The following is a 23,269-nucleotide window of genomic DNA, read 5'->3' as shown; positions in this document are numbered from 1 at the left end:
TTGTAAGACATCTCCACATGTCAGCCTATCATAGATGTGCTATATCTACCAGATTTCTTAAGAGGTATGCCTGATTGCTGGATTCCAATTGGGCTTAGATTTGAGCAAGACATTGAGCCTCCTTGGGCCTTGTCAAGGCTGGGGCAATGCGGGAAGTTGAAAATAAGCAGCTCTAAATGCCTGGAGTATTTAGGCATTTCCTGGATTTGGCAGCATCGGAGCGGGGATTTGGCTTTAGACACCTACATTTGAGCTACACCCTTCAGAGCATCTGGCTCTATGTGTGTAATTTACTAAAGTGTAATGGGTTTGGGAGAAGCCTTGGCAGTTGCCATAATTAATTTAGTCGGTTGGTATAGTTCTATTGAAAAACATGCTCATATATAAACTGTGATGGGGAAGTCTCTTTTACTAGTTTGTAACTTCTCTTTTGGGTAATAGAATGCATTTATTTGGCACAAAATGCTCTTAAGGAGAACCTAACATATAAGCCAGAGTAAGTTATATTAAGCTCTTGGTAATTTACTCTTTTTTAGAGAGTTTAGTCCTACTTTCCTGTCCCCATTCCCATTTAGGGATTATAATCTATATATCTAAATTATGCCGTAACTGAAATTAGAAGATGTCCTGAAGCGTTTGATGTTCTTCATTGATAGGCAGCTGGTCAGCTTGGTAAATAAGAATTATGACTGCTTTAGAGTATAAGCTATTTTGCTGGTTTATTTTTAAGTACTTAAAGTGGTTCAAGTTAAAAGGTACCGTCTCCTCTTACGTAAAATTGTTAACCTCTGAACTTTTTATGGAAATAAATACAATTTAATTTTTTATTTACCACTGGGTTGACTTGTCCACAGAGTTGTAAAATTTAACACATAACAAATCCTAATATTGCTAGGCACTACTTTAAATATTGTTTCTGCCATCTGTATGCCTATAGCTAATGCTTCATTATGAAAATGTTTTTGGTTATATTTTTTCACGCGTCACGCAGTTTGGGAATTTTTGTGTTAAGACAATATTAATCCTTTCCCCTCCTCCCCCCTTATTTTTAGGTCATTGGAATATTGGACGTGTTCACACCAGATATAACACTGGAGAAATTTAATGACTTGTAAGTTTGGAGTTGTTTGTGTTTGGGAGGTGTTATTGCTTGTTTGGGAGGAGGGGTTGTTTGTGTTTTTTTTTTCTGGAGAATTCCAAAAACTTTGCTTCATGGCTTTTTCTGAATTTCCTCTTAATACAACTTGTATTACAACTTGTATGCTACTTAAAATTGGTAGGCTGAGGTTTTCGGGTTATTATTAGAACCAGGTACCTATCTTACAAGGTGTGTATTTCTTTCACTCCTTAGTAAATTGCAGTCTGATGGATTTCCTAAACCTCCTTTAAAGTATTGATTCCTTACCGTAAAGCCCAGAATGACCAAATTATAGAGCTATCCTTAACTCAGACTGGAGTTAGGATGGTTCACATTGGCGATGTGTCATGCAGTAGTCATTTGCCAATCTGGAAATGATGATTGCCACATGACACGTCGCCAGTGCGCCCCATCCTAATTCTAGGATTAATTCAAAAGGGCTGTTGTTTGTTGCCATTTTTGTGATTATGTGAGCTCTGCTCTGTTGTACTCCCTGACTGCCCGTTCTGCAATTGCTTGCATCCAGCTGAGGGTGGTCTGTACTACCTCTTGGCTTTCCCCATAGCACAAAATGGACCGAACAGTACATGACAGAGATTGCTTCTAGCACCAGACATGTGCATTTCTCCGGCCTTTTGGCAGCATCTCAGGCTCCAGATATTTAGCATGCCTGTCTTGCCTGTGGACCCTGCTGCAATTCTTGTGAATTCTATTCATTAAAGAAACAGTGGTCAGAAGTCCTACTGTACTTCATGTTACATTGGTAGACCTGTTTTGGATTTCCTCTAATGTAATTTATATGTTTCAAAAACAAACTTTTTTTGTTAACGTACAAGTATGCAAAGTTATCTAACAAGAAAAGATGGAAAATGAAATACAAAAAAAAAATAGACCGTATTGATCTTTCAATCATATAGATCATTTACGCCTTTGAGCCAAGAGTTCTGCTGTCCATGTTGCCTGTCATGCTAGCGTTTTACATAACATACGTAGTACGATGCATGTACATAAGATTAGCATTCAAGGACTTCATTTTAAATGGTAACGAAAAGTCATCCTTCAAGTTTGGGAAGTGCAAGTCAAGTAGGAGGGACATTGTTATAACTAAATATGTAACAGGTAGGACCTGTGGCGAAATGTGCTTTCAAGACTTTTGGTAGATATGAACAAGGGTAAATGTGTGTATACTTAAAGCAGAAGTGGAGAAACAGCTTATGTGGATTAAAGGTCAAGAGAGTCATTTGAGGGAGACTTTCCTTTTTGCTGGCTAGTCGCGAGAAGTTATCTGTGACCTATTTTATAAAGATCAGAATTCAAGCTGATTTGCATCTAGAAGCAGCAGAAGTGAGGCAGGTGGTGGTTTCACCACAGTCGGTCCCTAGAGCTGTTCTCGTCCGAGACCTCAGGATTCCTTGGAATGTGGCATGGAGCCCTCCTACCTTATAGCTCACTTCTAGCCTGCCTATCTGGAGGGGAGTATGCTTCTTCCTCTACCTGACATGCTCTACCCAGCCAGTGTAACGACAACTGAAGACAAAGTCCCTTCTGCTTTAGGAAGGAGCACTCAACATCTTTCCTATACTCACGCTTGTGTTTAACGTCCTTCAGTGCTGGGAGTTCAGCTGATTGAAATATTGGGCAGAATCAGAGAGGTGCATAAACCTTTGCTAGTTTGAATCCTACTACACAGCTTCTTTTTACCCACTTGATCTGTATTCTTTACATTCATAGTCTGTGCTTGTATTGTACAAAATGTGCCAGAAAGGGTTGCTGCTCCTTGGGTTGCAAGAGTTTTCGGACCTTAACTGGAATTTGCAAGAAACGTCAAAGGCTTAGTTATCAAGCTCTTACTGAAGTGAATTATGGATTGGGTGCCTAATATCTTCGGATTATTTGACGACTCCAGCTGTGGTTTGTAAATACATTTTTAATAATAAAAATAAGTTTTCTAATTTTTAAGTAGTAGACAAAGTGTTCAAAGACAGTGTGAGTAATATCTCCACCACTTGAATTGGCAAGTTTGTATTAGTATGTTTAGAACAAATCTTATCTCATGATTTAAATGCATTTTGGAAGTGGAATGGTTTTAAGTAGTTGTTCAATGTAAAAAGTTTTCTGATTTTGTTTTTTCTGGAGGAGTTTGCTTATTTGAATTTATCTTGAAAGACGATTCTATTGGAAGTGGTTTCTTTCTTCCCTCCCCCCCCCCCCAAAAAAAAAAAAAACAAACCCAAACTCTGCAAGATTTATAGCAAGGTAGAAATGTTTAGAAATCCCCTAGGCAAAATATTGTACTGAAGTGGTTTAGTTAGACTGTGTTGTCATGAGCCTTACTGCCAGTCAGAGATCTGATAGAGTGACTCAACATATCTATACCCCAAAAGAGCAGGTGACTTTTGTCCAACACAGATCTGTGAGAAGCTGTTTGCATAGGACGATTTAAACTCTGTATTTGCTAATTATGATGATACTCTTTCTGAAACCAAACCAGTAATTCTTATGTGTAGCCATGGAAGCCACATGTAGCTACCACACTTCTAAATACCCATAATATAATAATAAATTATCAGCATTGCAGCTGCTGTGACCTGGCCACAGTGATACTTTCCATTCACGAATCTGTGTCGTATGAAGTAACATTGAAGTAACGTGTATGAAGTAACATTGAGTTTTTTGATCAAAAGATGAAGCTCCTTTATGGAATGTTATAGTGTAACTGATCTCTTTTTTTTTTTTCTTCCTTTTTCCCTCTGTGTATAAGTGCCCGTGGTGTTCTATCCCACTGTTGTCCTATTCCAGTGTTGGTCATAAACTTAGTAAATTTTGGCTTTTCAAACTCAAACAGGAGTGGGTTTTCCACCTCCTGTATTTTTTTTTTTTGTTCTCCCATGCCCCGGATCTTTCTCTGTCTTTACTGCTATAAATTTGAAGTCATCGAACTGTAAACTTACCAAATGGTGCATGTGTAAAAATGCACTCTTATTTATTCTTCCCATCCTGTTCTTTACACTACCTAATGGTTATAGATTGTTTTGGACTTTGTCTGTTTAGGTAAATAAGTGTCCACCCAGAGCCATGAGGTTTGCACAGATGATGGCAGGCTAACAAAATTCCTTATGGATGCTTCAAAGTCGCCACCAGTAGTAAAAGAGACGTGTAGATATTTCTCTATGTGTCTCACCTCATGTCTTAGCACCTTTGGGTTTTTTTAGAACAGTCTTTTTTTTTTTCTTTTTTTTCTAGCTCATTTCAAATATTTATGACCTCTAGGAAAACGTATTTAAAATGTTTAGGTGGAGGTAGAACTTAGTACGCTTTCAAGATGCTGGGACATCAGGCAAAGCAGATGTAAAATTCCGTTTTCTAAGTTATTTGCTCTGTTGATGAGAAACATAGCGTGTTTTATACTTGGGGAGAGATAAGAAATTTCATTCTCTTCATCGTATTTGCTCTGTCCTTATGTCGTTACTAAATTAAATTCACTTATTTTCTATCCAAAGGATAGCAGATTTGTCTGTGAATGCTGGGATTGGGGGCCTGAGTCCTGATCCCACAAGTCATGGGGACAAGGTTTGGTACCTAGGGAACAGTATATTTACTGTCTGTAACTCTTTGTGATTAAATCAGTATCCCATCTCCCTGTAACTTCGTGTTTAGTATCTGTTTAGTTTGTAGCTACAGTTCTAACACAACAAATGAAGTTTTTCATGCAGCTTTAATGAGAGAACTCAGCATAATTATAATTTGCATATTTTAACCAAAGGAACCCATTTAAGGCTAATTAATAAAACTTATATCCATGAAACAGTGATCACATGTAACTCTTCCCTTCAATGCATCTGTTTTTCTTCATAATAGGAGAACTGGTGACTTTATCCTCAGATGCCAGGCATGTGGCTAACTCTGTTTGTGTACAGACTTAGCTCTCAGGGGTCTTTCTGATGAGTTTACTGGAAGCAATGAGATGAACAATTTTAGATCTTTCATGAAGACTATCCGTAAAATGTCAGCTTGACACTCTCAAGCTTTCTATTGCTAGTGTCCAATAAGAAGTACCAAAGGTTAAAGATTTTATAATCCTAGATAGAAAGTAATGGAAGAAGTTGTTGCCTCCTAATTTGATGAACTCTGTTCCTGATACATCTGACTTTGTCTATTTGAATGAACCACCTAATCAGTTTTGTTGTTGCTAAGATCTGCCAGTTCGCTTATCATATGATCATGATTGTAAGATAAGTAACGTTGTGTGAATGTCGTAGTTTTCTGCATAGGTATCTTTGAAGTATCACGTGGCTCTTGATTAGGTTCTTTTAATCTAGTTCAGCATCTGTACTCTTCTGATAACTAGTAACTTTCTGTAACCAGTGGCAGGGTTGTATGATATCTATTTATGACAATCAAAAAATAGATTAAAAAAGAGAAACTTAGGGCGGGGAGACAGTGGAACTGCTTGGTAAACACAATGATCTGCCATTCAAGTTTGTCACTGAACCATAACATGCAATTATGTTTCAATTTATTTTACAAATTTAGAGTTATTCTGTACTTTTTTTTTTTTTTAAGCTACCTAGTCATGCCATTTATGGGAACAGACTTGAGTAAGATAATGAAGCATGAGAAGCTAACTGAAGACCGAATCCAGTTCCTGGTATATCAGATGCTGAAAGGCTTAAAGGTTTGCCACTTCTGTTATTTTTGTTTCACATCGTTTTTTTTCTAGCAAACCAGTATGGAGCGCTGTAAATACATAGCGTTTGATAGCAGGGTAAAATTTCATTATACAAGCAATGATATTCTATACAACAGGTATTTTGTGATGATGCATATTGCCTTTTTGTTTTTGTTTGAAGGAAAAGAAAAAAAAATTGAATGTCATTAAAGATCTGTAGTACATTAGTCTGAGATGACTTTAATTTCCTTATTTCAATAAACCAGAAAGTCACTGCTGTGATTTTTAGTTATGCCTTCTTCCCCAGTAGGTGGTTTTAGTGCTGTTGAGGCACCCCTCTTACCGTGGCTAGTTGAGGAGTGTAGAAACAGAGAATGAAATAATTTTTGAAGTCAGAGGCAGGTTTCCCTTTGACTTTAGCAGAGCCAAACCTGATACCCTATTTGACTAGAACTGATAGATCAGAGCCCTTGGCTATGTCATCAGCTTCCTATTTCTGTAGTTTGAGAAATTTTCCATATCTGACCAATATTGGCTTGATAGCACTGTTGCTAAGGCAGTCTGCACCAACCTACTGTAAATGTAGTATCTCTGTGTGCTCTTCCTGAGGAAGGTTATGGATTCTATTAGGATTCTTTCTTTCAGTTAATTACTCTGGAGAGTTCTTCTTGTGCTTATCTTCTTTGTTTTTAATTTGGTTTAGATGGTGTGAGTTGACTGATACAGTTTTAGAATTTTTTTATACAAACTTGATGAATATAGACCTATAGTTACGGTGTTTGGGGTGAAAATCTGACCCTGAGAGAGACGCTGAGCTTCCTTGACTCCGTGCACTAGTTTGGTGGGTGTTCAGAGACCACAGCACATGTCGATTTGGTTTGTGTGTGTTAAGAGTCCAGTTCTGCAACATACTAAAACTCTTTCCTAAATTTAAATAGGCAAGTCATTCTCTGGAATTCATTGGGATTATTCATGTATTCAAATACCTTTTAGAGCCAGATGTCTGAATATTTCTTGTGAAATTCAAAAGTATGTATCCTTTGCATAACGTTTTAGGTAGAAAGTTAAAGAATCTGTGAAGTCTCCAAATCTGGGACAGCTTTGATTAAAAGGAAGGGGTTTGGATTTTCAGTGACTAATCTGAGTGGGATGTGGCTGAGATGAGCGCAGATGAATCAATCACAAGATCAAAGAAGTAAGCACCTGAGTTAAAAAGCTGTGAAAGATGTCAAAAAGGATTCCATTGAAAGAACATGATTTTTTTAATGACTTTTCACAGAGTTGCTGAGTTGGAAGGGACCTCTGGAGACCTCTGGTCTACTTCAAATCCCAGCCCAAAGCAAGGTCAATCACAGCAGGTTGCTCAGGACCCTGTGCAGGCCAGTTTTGACTATCTCTAGGGATGGAGACTCCACAAAATCCCTCAGCAACCTGTTCCAGCGTTCGATCACCCTTAAAGCAAAAAACAGTTGTTTCTTACTTTTAAACAGAATGTCACGTGTTTCAGTTTGTGCTCATTGCCTCTTGTCTTTTTATTGGATACAGTTTAGAAGAATTTGGCTTCATCTTCTTTACTCCCTCCCAACAGGTATGTATAGACATTGATAAAATGCACCCTGAGCCTTCTCAAGGCTAAACAATGTCAGTTCTCTCAGCTTCCCCTCGGATGACGGGTGCTACAGTCACTCAGTCATCTTTTTGGCCTTGTACTGGACTCACCCCAGTATGCCCATGTCTTTCATGTACAGGGGAGCCCAGAATTGGGCAGAGTACTCTAGGCATGCCCTTACCCATGCTGAGTGGAGGGGAAGGATCACCTCCCTCAACCTTCTGGCAACGCTGTGCCTAACGCAGCCCAGGATACTGTTGGCCTTCTTTGCCACAAGGTCACACGGCTGCCTCGTGTGCAACTTATCGCCCATCAGGACCCCCAGGTCCTTTTTTGCAAAGCTGTTTGGCCCCCAGCCTGTACTGGTGCATGGAGTTATTCCTCGCAGGGGCAGGACTGCATTTCTCTTTGTTAAACTTAAGTGGGTGCCTGTTAGTCCATTTCTCCAGCCTGTCAGGGTCCCTCTGAATAGCAGCACAGCCATCTGATGGATCAGTCCCTCCTCCCAGTTTTGTATCATCTGCAAACTTGCTGAGGGTGCACTCTGTCTCATCATCCACGTCACTGATGAAGATGTTAAACAGTACTGGCCCTACTATCAACCCCTGGGAGGCACTGCCAGTGATGGATCTCCATTGGACTTTGTTTAGCTGATCACTTTCAGTCCAGCATGGTCACCCAGTTTTCAGTCCGCTTCACTGTCCATTTATCTAGCACATACTTTCTCAGTTAGTTTATGAGGACGTTATGAGAGTGTCAAAAGCTTTGCTAGAGTCAAAATAAACAGCACTTGCTGCTCTCCTGTCATCCACCAAGCCAGTCATCTCATCGTAGAAGGCTGTCAAGTTGGTCAGGCATGATTTTCTCCTTTGTAAATCCATACTGATTGCTCCCGATCACCTTCTTGTCGGTGATATGTTTGGAAATGGTTTCCAGGATTATTTGCTCATCATGGCCTGGGGTTCCCAAAGGCAAGTCTTACCAGAAAAGACTGAAGCGAACAAGACATTGAATATCTTGGCTTTCTCCATATCCCTTGTCACCAACTCCTTACTCCATTCAGCAGTGGGCCCACATTTTCCCTAGTCTTCCTTTCGCTGCTGATATACCTGTAGAAGCCCTTCTTATTGCCCTTAACGTCCCTCATCAGATCCAACTGCAGGTGGGTTTTGCCTTTCCTAACCCAGTCTCTGCACACTTGGACAGTGTCTCTATATTCCTCCTGGGTAACCTGACCCTGCTTCCACCTCTTGTAGGCTTCCTTTTTATGTTTGAGTTTAGTCGGGACCTGCTTGTTCATGCATGCGGGCCTCCTACCACCTTTGCTCCCGTTTGATTTTTGGTGCCTGCTTTCATAACGTGCCTGTGGTTTACACTATTAAATAGTGAAAGCATTTCTAAACGGCTAGAAGGGACAATTCAGATGTGTCTAATTTTTATCTCTGTAAGAGAACTTCATCTTGTAGTTCTTTCAGTAAGTCGTGACTTAGCTTGAATGTGATTTCTGGGGGAGAGTGATAATTTTAAGGTAGAATTTTCAACTACTTGATCAAAGTAGAACCAAAGCTCCATCCTTTCATAAGTTTTGGGGCCTTTTCCTGACTCATCTTTTGCAGAGGGCAGTCCTGAATGTAAGCCGAATTAACCTGGATTGTTTAATCCTCCTGTCTTTGTCAGAAATAATGTTGTACATGCTCCTCTAGCTTTTATCCCTTGGATCACATTAAACTACTTTGTGATGGGCTGCAGAGCCATCTGAACAACTTTTCTTTAAATTTTTTTGATTCTCACAAAGGTGATTCTAAGTATCCGAGCTATCGTAGACTTTTTCTTTCTACTAGACTGTTTATTACCACTAGTGGATTTTTTCTTTATTTGGCTTTTACAAAATGGATGGTGATTAAAACTTGTATCTTACAGCACAAAACTTGTATCTTATAGCACGAAAGAAGGTCCTTGAGCTCCCAGTTCCTCACTAACCTATATTAATGCAGTATGAAAATAACTTCTCACTCTCAATTGGTGCTGCAGGTCTTCTAGGATAATGTTTATTGTTTGAGTGTACAAAATATTGATGATTAAAAGGCTGTTATTCCTTTATTATTTCTTTTGGTGGCATGGTTCCAGGAGAAGCTGCTGCTTACCCTAAAAGCTGTTCTGAACTATAAGAAAAGCTCAGAATGTAGTTGGGATGTTATCGTTGTCAATCCCTTGACCTAGCTCTGCAGGCTGAAGCCTGGCTTTCTTCAAGTAACGGCCATTTAATTCCCTTTGCTGTTCTGGAGACACATATTACCATAGGCCGTAGGACAGCGCAGTCCAGAATTGAATGCGGTTTCTTTAGCTGCTCCTTACACTATACAATTTTGGTTTTATGGTCCTGCAGTATACAAAGCACAGGCAGACTTCCCTCTGTGCTTGTACAGAGGTAAGTGGAGTCAGTGTGCTGGAAGAGGAGGTGCGTTGCATAAGGGCCTGCTTGTGCAGTGGGAGTACAGAACTGGACTTTATAGAGAAAGGTGTATAGCTCTTCCAGATCTATATTTGTTATTGCCAAGCGCTATTAAAAATAGACAAATAAAATCTCAGGATATCATGCTGTTCCTGGACAAGAACAGCAAGAACAGTGACTGCTCTATCTATTTTAACAGATACAGAAGGGCAAGTAAATTGTTTTACTGCCATCCCAAGACTTAGTGTATTTTGTTGTTGAGTCCTGCTTTATTCATTTCCCCTTGACTCTACGTAGCGGTTTACATTCTTCACTGAGTGGGTTTTCACTCATACAACCTTTTACATATGCTAAGAAATCCTCTTTATCTTATTATTGGGCACTTAAATGCTGTAATGCCCAATGTACAAATGGGGAAACTAAAGCCTGAGTTGGGGCAACTGGCTTTATTTAAACTGAAGGGAATTGGCTTCTGATCTGGGATCTGAACCTGGGGTCCTGATTTCAATTTTGCATTGAGTTCCCTAATTGCGAAGCCATATCCTAATAAGTACTTTCTCAAGGACCATATTTTTCAGTAGAGTGGTCTGCTTAGTTGCCAGCAACCGTGTGGGAAGCAGGGTTCCAGCAGAGGCATACCGTTCACCAGAGATGGAAGTAATGATTTGGGCTCTTTAACTTTACAGGCAAGCAATATATGAACTGTAAAAATTTAACTTGAGTTGAGTGTAGTGGAGTGAATGAATAATGAATTTAATTCCGATGAAATGGCTTAGAAACTTCTTTTGGTTCTAGTGGTCTAGATTATATCATAGAGGCCTACAGAATAGAGCCCCGAATGGTTGACTCTGGAGCTTGTTGGATCAGTACATTGGATCAGTAGAAGGCAGGTGAAGCAACTGACATATATCTGAACATATCTGAAGAAAACAGAGCAGGACTTTTGAGTAAGGAAGGAATGAGCAGGAAGGTCTTGATGTAAGCTGGGATTCCCAGGATTTGATAAAAATTGGAGCGCTTCTTATTCCAGTTACAAAGGGACCGGCAGGGATACTGAGATAATCTTAGTAAACTGCTACCTCTGGTCTCTGTAAGTGCATTAGATCTTCTATTAGCAGTGGTTCACCTGGACATTTTGCCTCTTCTCCCACCCTGCATTTTTAAATAGCACAGCTGTACTTACTTCAAAATTACCAGCAGGAAATAAGACATAGCAACTAGACTCTGATATTTTTTTCACGCTGCAAGCCAAACATTTGAGAACAATCTTTGCTACTTCACCTGCTCCAGTAAACTTTGGATTTGTCTCCTTGTACTGATTCATCCAACCCACCAATGCACCTAGTTGGAAATATCTTCAAGAAATTAGATAACAGGAATCCTCCAGTGCTTTTCACTTGAGGGATGTTACTGCAGCATTGTCCATGCTAGTGATTAAGCTGAAATCAGTATTGCTAGCATGCAGAAGAAAAGGAAAAGAGCTCAGTAATTTGTTTCTTCTTTGAAAGACATCAGTAAGTTCGCTGTGTAAGAAAAGGTCTGCCAGGTTTTGCATGAAAATTTTGTAAAGGTCTAGTGTTTCTGGATTAAAGACAGCACATCTGTATTTTATTGAGAAAGAGTGCTTTTTGTTGGGAAACAAGGCATACACTTAGGTAGCACTCAGTTAAAGCATTATAGGGGAAAAATACTTGCAATATCTGGGAAGAAGGAGTAGGCAGCTCTGTAGACTTTTGTTGTAAAACTGTTCCAACTTCCCCAGCTTGGCCTCTCATTTTTATAATGTGTTTTTTTTTTTTTTCTGCTCTTGGATGGGCTCTCTTTTGGCTACTTCATTATACAGGTGTTGAATGCAATATGCTTTTGTCCCTGGTATAAAGTACATAAGCATTTTACGATATCCGTATTGACGTCTACTCAAAGGCAAGAATGCTGTTCTTTATTTTTGCCACATTTCGGAGTCATGTTGTAATTACCTATTTATATGTATTTTTTGCATGTATGTAAAAATAATGGAATGAGTGGCTTTATGTGAAGGGATAAAATAGATACCATTTTGCTCAAGCCCCAAGACTGTTCCTTGCAGGCTTCATTTTTGCATATTTCCTGTAGCCTGGTTCTGAACTGATTATATACTACAATGCTCCACAGGCTTGATTTAAAAAGAAAAAAAAACCTTTTTTTTTTTTTTTTGAGGTCAACGAAAAGTTCACGTTGAGTTCAGGAAGATTTGTATCAAGCCCTCAGTGCTTTTGCTCTGTAAGCCTATACTGTCTTGTTTGTCAATTATGTTCATGCGATTTTCCTGTCTTCCTTCTGTAGAGAATGAAATACTCATTTCCTTTCTCTTGCGAACCTTATAATTTATCAGAATTTAACTTCAGCTGTGGTGGAAAAAACCAATGTGATTTGATGTGGTTTAAAACAGTAATGAGTTGCCTTTGTCTGTTTCCTGGTCAGATATTAGCCTCGCGTTAAATTTTATGTAAGTGTGTTCTTGCAGATTGGAAGGTCTTTCAAACATGCTATGCCTTTTCATTTTTATTTAACAGAAAAACTAGTGATTGTCAAGGACTACCGGAGACAAGCTGTAAATAAATGGCTTCATGTAGGTGGAATAGGACTGGAGGTTTCAGCTCTTTTAAGTCGTGAGTCCATCTTCTGCAGGGAATGCTGGTTGGGTCGGTGGTCCTCTGAGGATGTCAGCCAGTGGCAGTCGTGTGTCTTTATTTGCTGAGTATTTGAGAATGGAAGAATAGCTCTTGGGCCACACAAACATCTTTCCAAGCTTCTTTTGCTGTATAAATGGTAATATTTACCTGCTCTGGTTCTCTCTTTTTTGTCATCCCTATCTAATGTCTTTTATTCACATTTAGGTTCTTTCTGCTTCTCTGTTTTCCTTCCCCCTACACACCATTTCCGCTTCAATTTTCCTTTCCCTGCCAAGTCACTCTTCTCATTTTCATTTTGCTCGCTAGAATACTTTCTCCTGAATCTTTTCTAATTCCCTTTTGATTAGCTTTGTATTTTGTGTGCATGCTACATATACAGGCAAGAATGCTTAGAATTTAGACAGCTCTTGCCTAGCTTGCTACCACAGTCTGAAACTTTCTTTCAAGGATTTCTGCACGCTACCAAAAATTGTCTGCAGGGTAATGCACAAAACTCCTGTCCCCATCGGCACTTTGCTTGTGTTAACTGGAGTCCTGAATCAAATTTTGTTCGCGTTTAGTGGTAATAACATTGTGAAGGGTATGTCTGCTGTGGTCTGAATATTTTTACCAGGTTAAGAATGATAAAATCTGACAACAAATGGATAACTTAACGAGCAAAATTGGTAAAAGTTGAATCCAATTTCAGAAGATTATTGAATTGAAATGGAAATTTTCTGTACTAAGGCTAGCGTAATTCCACTGCTGTTACCTACCAGCATATATAAGATAATAAGATGCAGTTAAAAAAGATTGCTATTCTTAAAAAACACAGCAACACAGACAGCAATATTGCAGCTAGCAGAAAGGCTAATGCTTACATTAGCACCAGAAATAAGTGCTATTGCATGTAACCTCAGTAGCCTTGTATTAGGAGGAATGTTTAGCAAATACATGAGTTCTCCCCAAAGTGTTGACATGATTTTTGGGCTGTGAACGCTCATGAAACCCTCAGTGGGGTGAGAACACCCAACGAGACCGTGCTCTTCCACCAAAACGGTTGAGATTGGCTTTTATTAAAACTTCAGAAACTGGAGTTCTTTGATTCCTGTTTCTACATGCTACGTTCTTAGGTGCAGAAATTCCGGGATCTGCTAGTTATTGCCTTACTGTGTACAGTCACAGCAGCAAAATTGGACTGTAGAATATGTGCTCTGGTGAATCAAGAGGCTTCAGTGAGAAGGCACTGAAAAGATTTAGAGCGTAAGTGGTCATTTTGATATCCTTGATAAAGATGGCTGTTTGCAGAAGACATCAGCTTTTTCTTTATTTATTGGTTAACAGGTTTTGTTGGGAGATTGACTACTTAGAGATACGTTACTTTAATGTAGTTCTGGTGTCTGTGTGCAGCTGTCAGACTTCCTCTTTTTCTGTCTTGTTCCTCCCGTCCTGAGCCACTTCATGCACATCCATGACAGAAATACTGCTTTATAGTTCTTCATTTCCTGTAGTAGCTTCACAGGCTGTGTTCTGGGGAGCCCTTCTGTTCCCTCAAGCCCAGGAAACCCCATGAAACACTTTAGCAATTTCTGCTGGTCATGTTAAAACTTCCCTAATCTGCAAGTAATACGCAGCAGGTACTGATCTGCCATCTATGGCAAACGCAAAGTCCTGCATCCTAGGGTAGACGAACCCATGCGATAGTACAGCTTGGATAGAAAGGAACTTTTCTGAAAAGGCCTTGCAGGAACTGTTGTCAGCAGAGCACCCTTGTGGCAACAAAGGCCAACCACATCCTGGGCTGTATTGGTAAAAGAGTAGTCAGCAGGTTAAGGGAAGTGATCTTTTTTCCCTCTGTACAGCACTTATGAGACCACATCTGGAGTTCTGTGTCCAGTTTTCAGCTACCCAGTACATGAAGGACATTGACAGCCAGAGTGAGGCCATGAAGATTTAGGGACTAGTGTGTAGAACGTGCAAGAAGAGGCTGAGCAAGCTGGATTTGTGCAGCCTTACGAAGAAAAACCTGTGTTCTTGTTACCGCTATCTTCACTGTCCTCATGGGAATGTGGAGAGAAGATGGAACCAGTCACAGTTTGAAACATGGGAAAAGCTTGAAACATGTGGAAGTAAATATTCTGATGAAGGGGAAAAAATTTCGCCTTGGAGATGGTCAGACACTGGACCATCGGCCCAGAGAAGCTGTGGAATCTCTGTCCTTGGAGACAGTAAAAACTTGCCTGGACAAGGCCCTGAGCAGCCTGGTCTAGTTGGGCCTGTTTTGAACAGGAGTTCTAACTGGATGATCTCCAGAGGTCTCTTGCAATGTAAATTATTGTAGGATTGCCAGTGAAGGTGCATTTTGTCTTAGACTTAGGATGGAACTTTTCTTTTTCTTTTTTTTTCTTTTTCTTTGCACCTCCTGTTCATATTATGTTAGACAAAAGTATGGAAGAACACCAAACCTAGGATGACAGGCAGACATACATTGATACGAAACCAGCTGTAAAAAAACAGAATAACAAAAATATAAATGCTCGCTGACTTTAGGTATCTGAGTCAGTCAACTCAGTCTGTGTATTCCTCTGTAGCAGGTGGAAATGGAGGCTTGCTGAAAAGGCTAAGTCGTAGCAGGAGCCTAGCTTTGTTGCGTTTTTTATCATAGTCCCAAAGGCCTTTGTTGTAGCAGCTTAACGTTAGACAAACTTTTAAATTAGCATCATGAAAGGGTAACCTGTGTTGTGGTGCAACATACATCTGTCTTTGTTTTAGTACAGAATAGCAAGTATATTTTACTACTATGTGGGAGGCTAGCAGTTTCCTGGATATGTGGGAAGGGGTTGCCTGGTCTGTGACTGGTTGGCAGTTAACTCTGCTCTCCACAAAGTTCAGGGCATCTGTGCATCCCCAGGGCACTGCATTGACATCCCTACTCGTTCTTCCCTCACTCTGAAATATGGTCACCCAGTTGCTCTTTGCCCAGTGGTTATTAGCCAGCATTTTATCCGTACCATTCTTCAGGGCGGAATAATACAAAAATTCTGCAGGTGAAACTGAAGGGAATCTCATCTCATCCATCATTTCTAGGGACTTTGTAAAAAAAAAAAAAAAAAAAAAAATTATTGTTCTCATGTTGCTGTTTGGATCAGTAGTATTAGCTGCCTCAGTCCTCATGGTCTGTAGGTTTTCAGAGCAGTTCCCTGTAACTGGAACGGACAGAACTAACACATGCCAGTTGGCCCTGGGAATAGATGTCCTCGGCTCAGGACAGGTATCAAGGGTGTGATTCACTTTCTGCCTTTCAGTACTTGCAAAACAGTTATCTATGTCTCAGCTAGTTACTGGAGGCTCCCTTGATAGTCAGTGGAGAAAACGATTTTTCCTAGGCCATTATTCAGCTGGTGAAAGGAACTGGGAACCAGAGGTACCTTGCCATTTGTAATGGGGAGGCTGTGGTGATGGACAAGTGTAGACAAGCGTAGGCTTCTGTATTTGGTGGGATACCTCATTTCAGAGCTTCCTAGAAGAACTAGTCTAGGGCATCCAGTTTGTTGGTTTGACTTTTGAGAGCTCTCAGACAGATCACTGGGAAGGCGATGAAGGCATTTTGATAAGGGGGAGCATCTTGTAGCGTGATTTTTAGATTTTTCATTCAGGAAGTATTGAAGCATATAACAAGACTTTTCAGTTAAGACCTTGACCAGACTTCATTGTGTTCTTAAATGCTTTCTTAAAATGCAGTCCTGCTGAAGCATAGGAATTGAAGCTATTGTAGTACAGCTGAGATCTCAGTTGCAAGAGAGCATTTCCGATATACAAAATAGTAGGGTTATTTGATAAACATATGTATCTAGCAATGCCAAAAACTAACCGAAAACAGGACTTTATATATGGAAAGATTTAGAAAATTATTTGATCTGAAGCAAGACTCAGACTGTTTTATTTGAGGGAGGGGAGGTATCGCGGGAGGAGAGGGCAATTTTGCTTTGTTATCTGCTTTATTATCAGTAACTGTTTTTTCTTTAGAAAGCTGTGACCTGAAGTATGATCTAGGAGTCCAGTTAAGAATTTCTCTTGAAATCATTCTACAGTAACCTTGGTAGAAAGTGTATAATTATTCAGAATACTGTACTTAAAAATATGAATTTCTGTTACAAATTTGTATCTTTTTGATCATCACTGCTTCTAACCTGTCTGCTCGTATTCCTTTTGGAACACCATTTCATTCTTTTTTTTATATAATACAAGTCATGCTCATTTACTGAGAGTTAAAGCTAAGCAAAGCTAAAAAGATCCTCTGCACAATAAACCAACATTTTCTAATTTCAGGTCACTTGAGCACCATGAAAAAGTCCCCTCCTCCTCTCTTCCCCCACCCCCGGCATCTTCTTAAAGTCAGGACCATATTAACTAAAAAATATTTCTTGTTTTTACAGTATATTCACTCGTCAGGCATTATTCACAGGGTAAGTGGAAACAATATAAAATATGCTTATATTCTGATAATGTGTTTGGTATGTGTGTGTAAGCATGCATGTAAATATGTCTGAACTTCTATTTATGATGTTTCGTTTTGATTTTGCCTTTTTTTTTTTTTATTTAATAGAATTAGTGTGGCTATATCAGTGTAAGCTGGGCACCCCCGTTGCACTGAAGTCAGTTTAGATTTAGACTTCTTAAAAGCTCAGGTTCTTGAAGGCTTTAAGTCCCCATGAGAGCAAATAGTGTATAAATTAAAGTGGATGAATTTCTGGCTTTTAACAAAGGTTGGAGTAAACTTTTAAAAACAATAATTAAATGTTGTTTAAACATCATGTTAAAGTTAGAAGTATTAGGGGAAGAGTGAACATATGGGAATTGAAAAGAAAACCAAAAATTTTAGAGCCTTGAAAACCTCATTTTTTTTCTGGGGGAAATGGGTGTTCTGATTAAAATCACTTCTGCACTGTGGAAGAGATGAGTTTTGAATGGTATACTCATAGTGCCAAGTACTAGAACTTCCCCAAAGGCTCTGTTTACATCAGAACGGTAGGAACTGACCTTCTGTAGTAAAATATCAGGAGCACCACAGAAAGTGCACATTGTATAGTAGTTTTAAGATGGACATGGAAATTATGCCAATTGCCAGAATAATTTGATAAAGAGATATTTTCATTTCCATAACCGTTGTAATCATGATCTAAACTTTACAGTTGCTCAGGCTTTTTCTGAGCTCCCTCTTGCTGACTCTTGAACTTCTGTTTCATGTCAGCTCCTTTGCACCCCTTTGCTTCTCTCTCGGGCCCCTCTGATCTTAATCCATATCCCATGTGAAACTGTTGGGTGACTTAAGTTCTGTGAGAATATTCCTCTAAAAGTCTTGTGTACTAAAGTATGACAAAGATTTGCTAAAGCTGAAGAAAAATTTCTCTCAGATTTTTCTTTCTCTGTAACTCTGAATATTTCAGTATCACTAACATTGCAAAATCTTCTTAAACGATGCCAGTACTCTTCCCTTTGTTGCTTAACTTAGCAATACAACTTCTGTAGATCAGTAGAAGTCTCTGCAGTAGTTACAGAGATTTGGTAATTTTTTTTTTTTTTTGATGTTGCAGTCTTCATTCAACTGATTTCTTCTGTTAGGAATTTCATTTTCCTACAGAAAAGAGTATAGGCTTTTATATATGATCCTAAAATCTTGTTCAATTCCTTCAATACTCGTTCTAGGTAGATCAGGATATGGGGTCTTTTTTAAAGTAGATCTTGATATTCAATGCATCCAGCTCGGGAGCAGTGAAGGAAATTTATTTTACTCTGTTTGGCTGTATGTGTATCCTTAACTTTGTGGTGTTAGTATTAAATGGTACAAATTTATGTTCAGACCACACATACGTTAAGATGACTGAGTTCTTTTGCTAGAAAGTATTTTTGTGACTTATGACTACTAATGGAACAAAAGGTAATTTGTGTGGGAGGAGTGGAACATAATGGGAAAAAACATACATCTATTCAAATTTGCGTCTTTGCTTCTGTTGTTTATTATGATGCATTTTCTAATTTAGATTTATGACATTGCTTTGGTTGTTGCTGTTCCAAGTCTTTGTATGAAAGCCATTTGACCTAAATGAAATAAATATTTTACTTTTAAAGTGTACTTTTTTCTGTGTGCTGCAAAATAAATAACAAAAATCCGTTTCAAATCTGATAATATCTACAGGATCTGAAACCTGGCAACCTGGCAGTAAATGAAGACTGTGAATTGAAGGTAAGAAATCTTTATTTGAAACAAATAATCAAATATATTAGAAATACACCACAGAAAACAATGTGGGCAACAGCTGTAAACACTGCTAACTGGTTCCAGTGATAGTTCAGGACTTCAATCCACGAGTTTTAAGAAATATTGGGAAAATAGTAGAATAGTGGAAAATGAAAGGAAAGAAGATCTGACAGACAGTGGTAACAGTCTTCAAAAAAATTATGGGAGACTAATCCTTATGGTTTTTTTCTCATTTGTCTGATTTTAGTTACCACAAGAATAGTTAAAGATTTATTGAAGAAATAAAGCCATGAATGCCGAGAATCCAGTAGTCTCCTATTTGTGTGTCCTTGATGGAAGTAAATGTATGTTTCATACAACTGGCAGATGTGGTGATCAGTTTCTAAGATGATTATGGAGCCAAGCACAAGAAAAGGCTATGCCTCTAATTAGAAAAGTTGCCCAGAAGATTAATGAAAAAAACAGTAAGTTCTGATAGGACACTCTGGGAAACTAGTACAGGATGTTAATGGGGAACAGATGAGGATTAGGTCATATGACTCCCAAGATGTACAGAGGATGATTGCTGGTAAAGAAGACTGCCATGGGTTGCATTCATCGCGCTGTTGGATTTATTGGTGACTTCAGTATCTCTAGCTAGGTGAAGGGCAGTGCAAGAACTGAAACTGGCTTCTTCTGGCTTGGTGTTTATGCAGCAGTCCCTGCAGCAAGTGTGGCCCATGCAAGTGCATGTGCCTAACTGTAATAATAAGCCTTCCCACGTGTGATATTTAAGTTGCAGTGAATAGCGTTATATTGCTACGCAGTCATGCAATTAAATAGACTTTTCAAAAAGAAAATCATGTTTAAGAGCTGTAATGGAGAACTGTTTTTATGATATGTTGCAACTAATCACTTCAGAGAGGCATAAGGGGAATCAAACGCTGCTCACCACGAACAAGAACATCTTAAGTTCTTTGAAAGTCATTCCTTTTGCCCTATTAAAAGTTGGAACTAGCGTTAGTGTCAGTTGCATATAGATGACAGTATATTTCCTAGCAGGAACATATCAGTTCTGCTTGATTTTCGCTCTTAATTGAAGTCATGAGGAAAAAAAAAAAATTCATTAAGGAGGAGACGATTGCTAATTCAGCCCCGGTAGTTAAGCTATTAGCTGTTGCTGGTTTTTCACACTGCAAGGCTGCTGCGCTGTATGGTATTTCTTGCATTACCTGTTTCCTGATCCTCCCAAGTGGGAGGAAGTACTGACGTATACCACAACTCTCTCCTTTCCTACCCCTTCCAAAGACAGGTAGGAGAATGATGTACACCCAAGTCTCCTCCCAGCATGGAAACTGGACTTAGCTGGCATGCACTCTTGGGGACCGGGACTGTAGTGCTCACAGTAGGAGGTGTCTGTCCTCAAGTGTGGATGCTGCCACTCCAGCTGACTCTTCCTTGCATATGTTCTCAGTAGAGTCCACCTGAATAGTTATTCATTTCCTGCACTTGGAGGTAGTTACCTCAAGCCTCCTTTGTAAATCAGTAAACTGAAATACTAAATCTGACCTGCTTGATTTTATTATTCAGTTTCTTATCTGTCTTGGGAATCTTCCAATCAGCATGTTAGAGAACGTAATATTGATATTCCAGTAATTATGCAAAGAAATAATTATGTAAAGTACCCTGACCTAGCAAAATTTATCTGATTATCTGTGTAGAATGAGTTTGCTATAAAAAAGCAAATAATTTGTAGTACTCATCACTGCTCATTTTAGGAATATAGCTTATTCTTTTGGGTGTAGAGATGAGACACTCATACTGCTTCCAATCTCCAGCTCATTCTATTCTCACATTTTAATAGATCGTTATTAATTTTCTAGAATTATTTTTTGTCATGTACCTTATCGTAGCTCTAGCAGTCTGAAAGGCTAGTGCACGTTTTTCAGTTAGTTACAAAATCAAACTTCCTCTTCTATCCTGTGCTTGAATCGTGACTGGCCTGCACATATTAGTAAAACGACGGTAAATCGGAGTGAGGGTTCTTGTCTCCTGAGATGTAAGTCTTCAGTTTACATTTAGATCTGCAGAACATAGCTTTCGTTCTTAAAAGAGATGTAGAAGACTTTATGGGAGGTGTTTGGTTATGTGAGAATTCCAGCTTAGAATAAATACGGAAAGTCTTAACGCTGCAAGCTGGGAGACACAGCAACAGCTCAAAGGTTGTAAAGCTCTCCCTTAATTAAATAAAAGTGAGTGGAACATTGCAAAAATGTGTTTTAGTGTGTGATGTACAAGCTATACACTTGCATGTAGTTATTGTAATACAATTTCATGCTCTTTGGAAACTCAGTAGAACAGATCTGAATGTTCAGAATCCTGTTGTTTTAGTATTTCCCTATTAAAGACAGAAAAGCCATTGTCTCTTTCTGGCTTTTGGAAGTATGTTGCCAAACTGTGAGTAGGTCCCAGTGTGATAGGGGAAAAAAAGGGAATCTGGAAAAACAGTTATACATGTACACTTCACCCACCCCCCACCCCACCTCTGAGCTATAGGATTAGATTTTGAGATGCAGCCCAAGTCAGGGGCATTCTTTCATGATATGATCACTGTATTTCCGTACTTAACACAACTTATTTTTCTGTTACCTTGGATATTTTTACACTTGTAGATAAACCGAGGCAAATAATTCTGTATTAGGACATCTTTTTGTGAAATGGCAAGGGGAAAATGTAGTATTAAGCCCTAATTTTCATGTTTCTCGATGGTCAGAGCAAATTTTGCAGCCTAGGGTTTTGCAATAATTTCTAATATCATATACAGAAGAAATATGCAAATCTGTAATTAGGAAATACTGGCTATTAAAACACTACTCCAGTCTTTGCACAGAAAGCAACCTATAACACGTTGAGAGGTGCGCATTAAAAAAATCAAGGTAAGGATTTAGCTCTGATCTAATTTATACCAGAATAGTTCAAATTTTACTTGCGCTTTCACTGTGTGTATGCAGTCCGGGTATAATGTGTAGAATGTGACCCCACTCTGAGCGTGCACTTTTAAAGTCAGTTTACGCTGGCACAAGATCATACTTGGAAGAGATAGTCCAACCCTTTTTCCCTTTGTCTGTGCACTGAGCAGCTTCCCTTGCATCAGCTCTAGCAACTATGTGGCTGGAGGCAAGTTTAAACCGTTCCCTGAATTAATAATTAATTAATAAGTAATCAGTTTCATTTTTCCAAATGAGCTTTCTGACCACTCGCAACTGGAGGGTGCTTAAGGGAGATGACCGCCTTTTTTGCAGTCTTGAAGTTACAAGTTATTTGTGTTACGGTTATTGAAACAAATTAGGAAAATTAAGTTTGCTGACGAGAAGGAGAGCTCATCCTTGAGCAGCTGAGGGAAATCTGCTCTCCCTTTCCTTACTTCGAAGTCATAAAAATGATTTTGGTCAAACTTGTTCTAAAGATTACCTTGGAAATTCTAGCTCAAAGGCTGACGATCAGCCAGAATATCAGAATAATAGTTTTAAGTGAATATTGTTGTTGAAGTAGTACCATGTTAACATTAAATACTAAAAGGATAAATTCGCTCACGAGACTAAATATTTTAATGGAAAAAAAAAACCCTAAGTTAATGCACAACACAAAAACATTCTTGCTGTCATTTTGTGCCTTTACAAAAAATACAAACCCAAATTATGATTTAGGCGTCTCCAAGTCACAAACCTTAGTATGGAAACGTCCTAAAAAGTTGTGACAGAATAAATTGTATCACATGTGGCTTTTGAGCTGTTCTACAAAACTACCTTTTTTCTTCCCCGTCCTCTCTGTGCTGCCAGGAAGACATACTGTAAAAAATACATATATGTAATAAATTTGAAAGCGGTATATAAAAGTGTATTTTGCTCTTTCAAATATTTTCAGTAAATCTTCAGTACCCAAAGTTTTTGAGTGGTAACTTATGCCATAGTCAATTGCATTTTATTAGTAAGAATAAAGACCTCTCCATTTGCATCTCATTCCCTTTTTAAATAGCTAAGTAATCGGCAACTATGAGGGAGATGCGGAAATAATGTTTTAAATGTGGCAGTGAAGATAAGCCATAGCATTTATATTTTCTACTCTTGCTCCATGAATAAAACTATAATTTTCCTTCTCTGTTAGTGCCAGGGAATGATGAAACTATCTTACTGAAAAATGAAGTATTTTTAAATGATTAATTACAGTGAGAGCATTACAAATTTATCACCCTTGGTACTGTGATACACAGGCGCTTCTTGTGAAAATTTCTGCTCCGTAAATATATATATGAAGCCTGATACGCATGGAAACTAGTGGCTGTTCATCCAAAATGATGTATTCAGGTATCTGTGGATGATGATTTTATTTGGAATAATTTTCCTCGCCCAAGGGCCCTGCTTCTCCTCTTAGGATCAAGAATTTACTGATAGATTACAAACTGTCATTCCGGCAATGGACCTCACCATTAGCCGAATATATCTTTTGATGGTC

General features: G+C 38.9%; 1 protein-coding gene across 4 annotated transcripts in view; it reads left to right on the top strand.

Annotated features, from left to right (window-relative positions):
- MAPK12 (mitogen-activated protein kinase 12) overlaps positions 1–23,269 on the top strand; it is a 44,976-nt gene that overhangs the window by 11,473 nt on the left and 10,234 nt on the right. For all 4 annotated transcript variants that reach the window (XR_011139007.1, XM_068931591.1, XM_068931582.1 and 1 more), the window contains exons 3-6: positions 1,053–1,111; positions 5,702–5,813; positions 16,956–16,985; positions 18,716–18,763. Coding sequence is in view for 3 of the 4 variants with exons in the window: in XM_068931591.1 (XP_068787692.1) it covers positions 1,053–1,111; positions 5,702–5,813; positions 16,956–16,985; positions 18,716–18,763 (249 nt within the window). In the remaining variant the exon portion in view is untranslated. The remainder of the gene's footprint in view (positions 1–1,052; positions 1,112–5,701; positions 5,814–16,955; positions 16,986–18,715; positions 18,764–23,269) is intronic.

This window comes from Struthio camelus, chromosome 1 (assembly GCF_040807025.1).
Source record: "Struthio camelus isolate bStrCam1 chromosome 1, bStrCam1.hap1, whole genome shotgun sequence".
NCBI lineage: Eukaryota > Metazoa > Chordata > Aves > Struthioniformes > Struthionidae > Struthio > Struthio camelus.
Note: the sequence above shows the minus strand (reverse complement) of the source record. Positions and strands in the feature narration are given on the sequence as shown.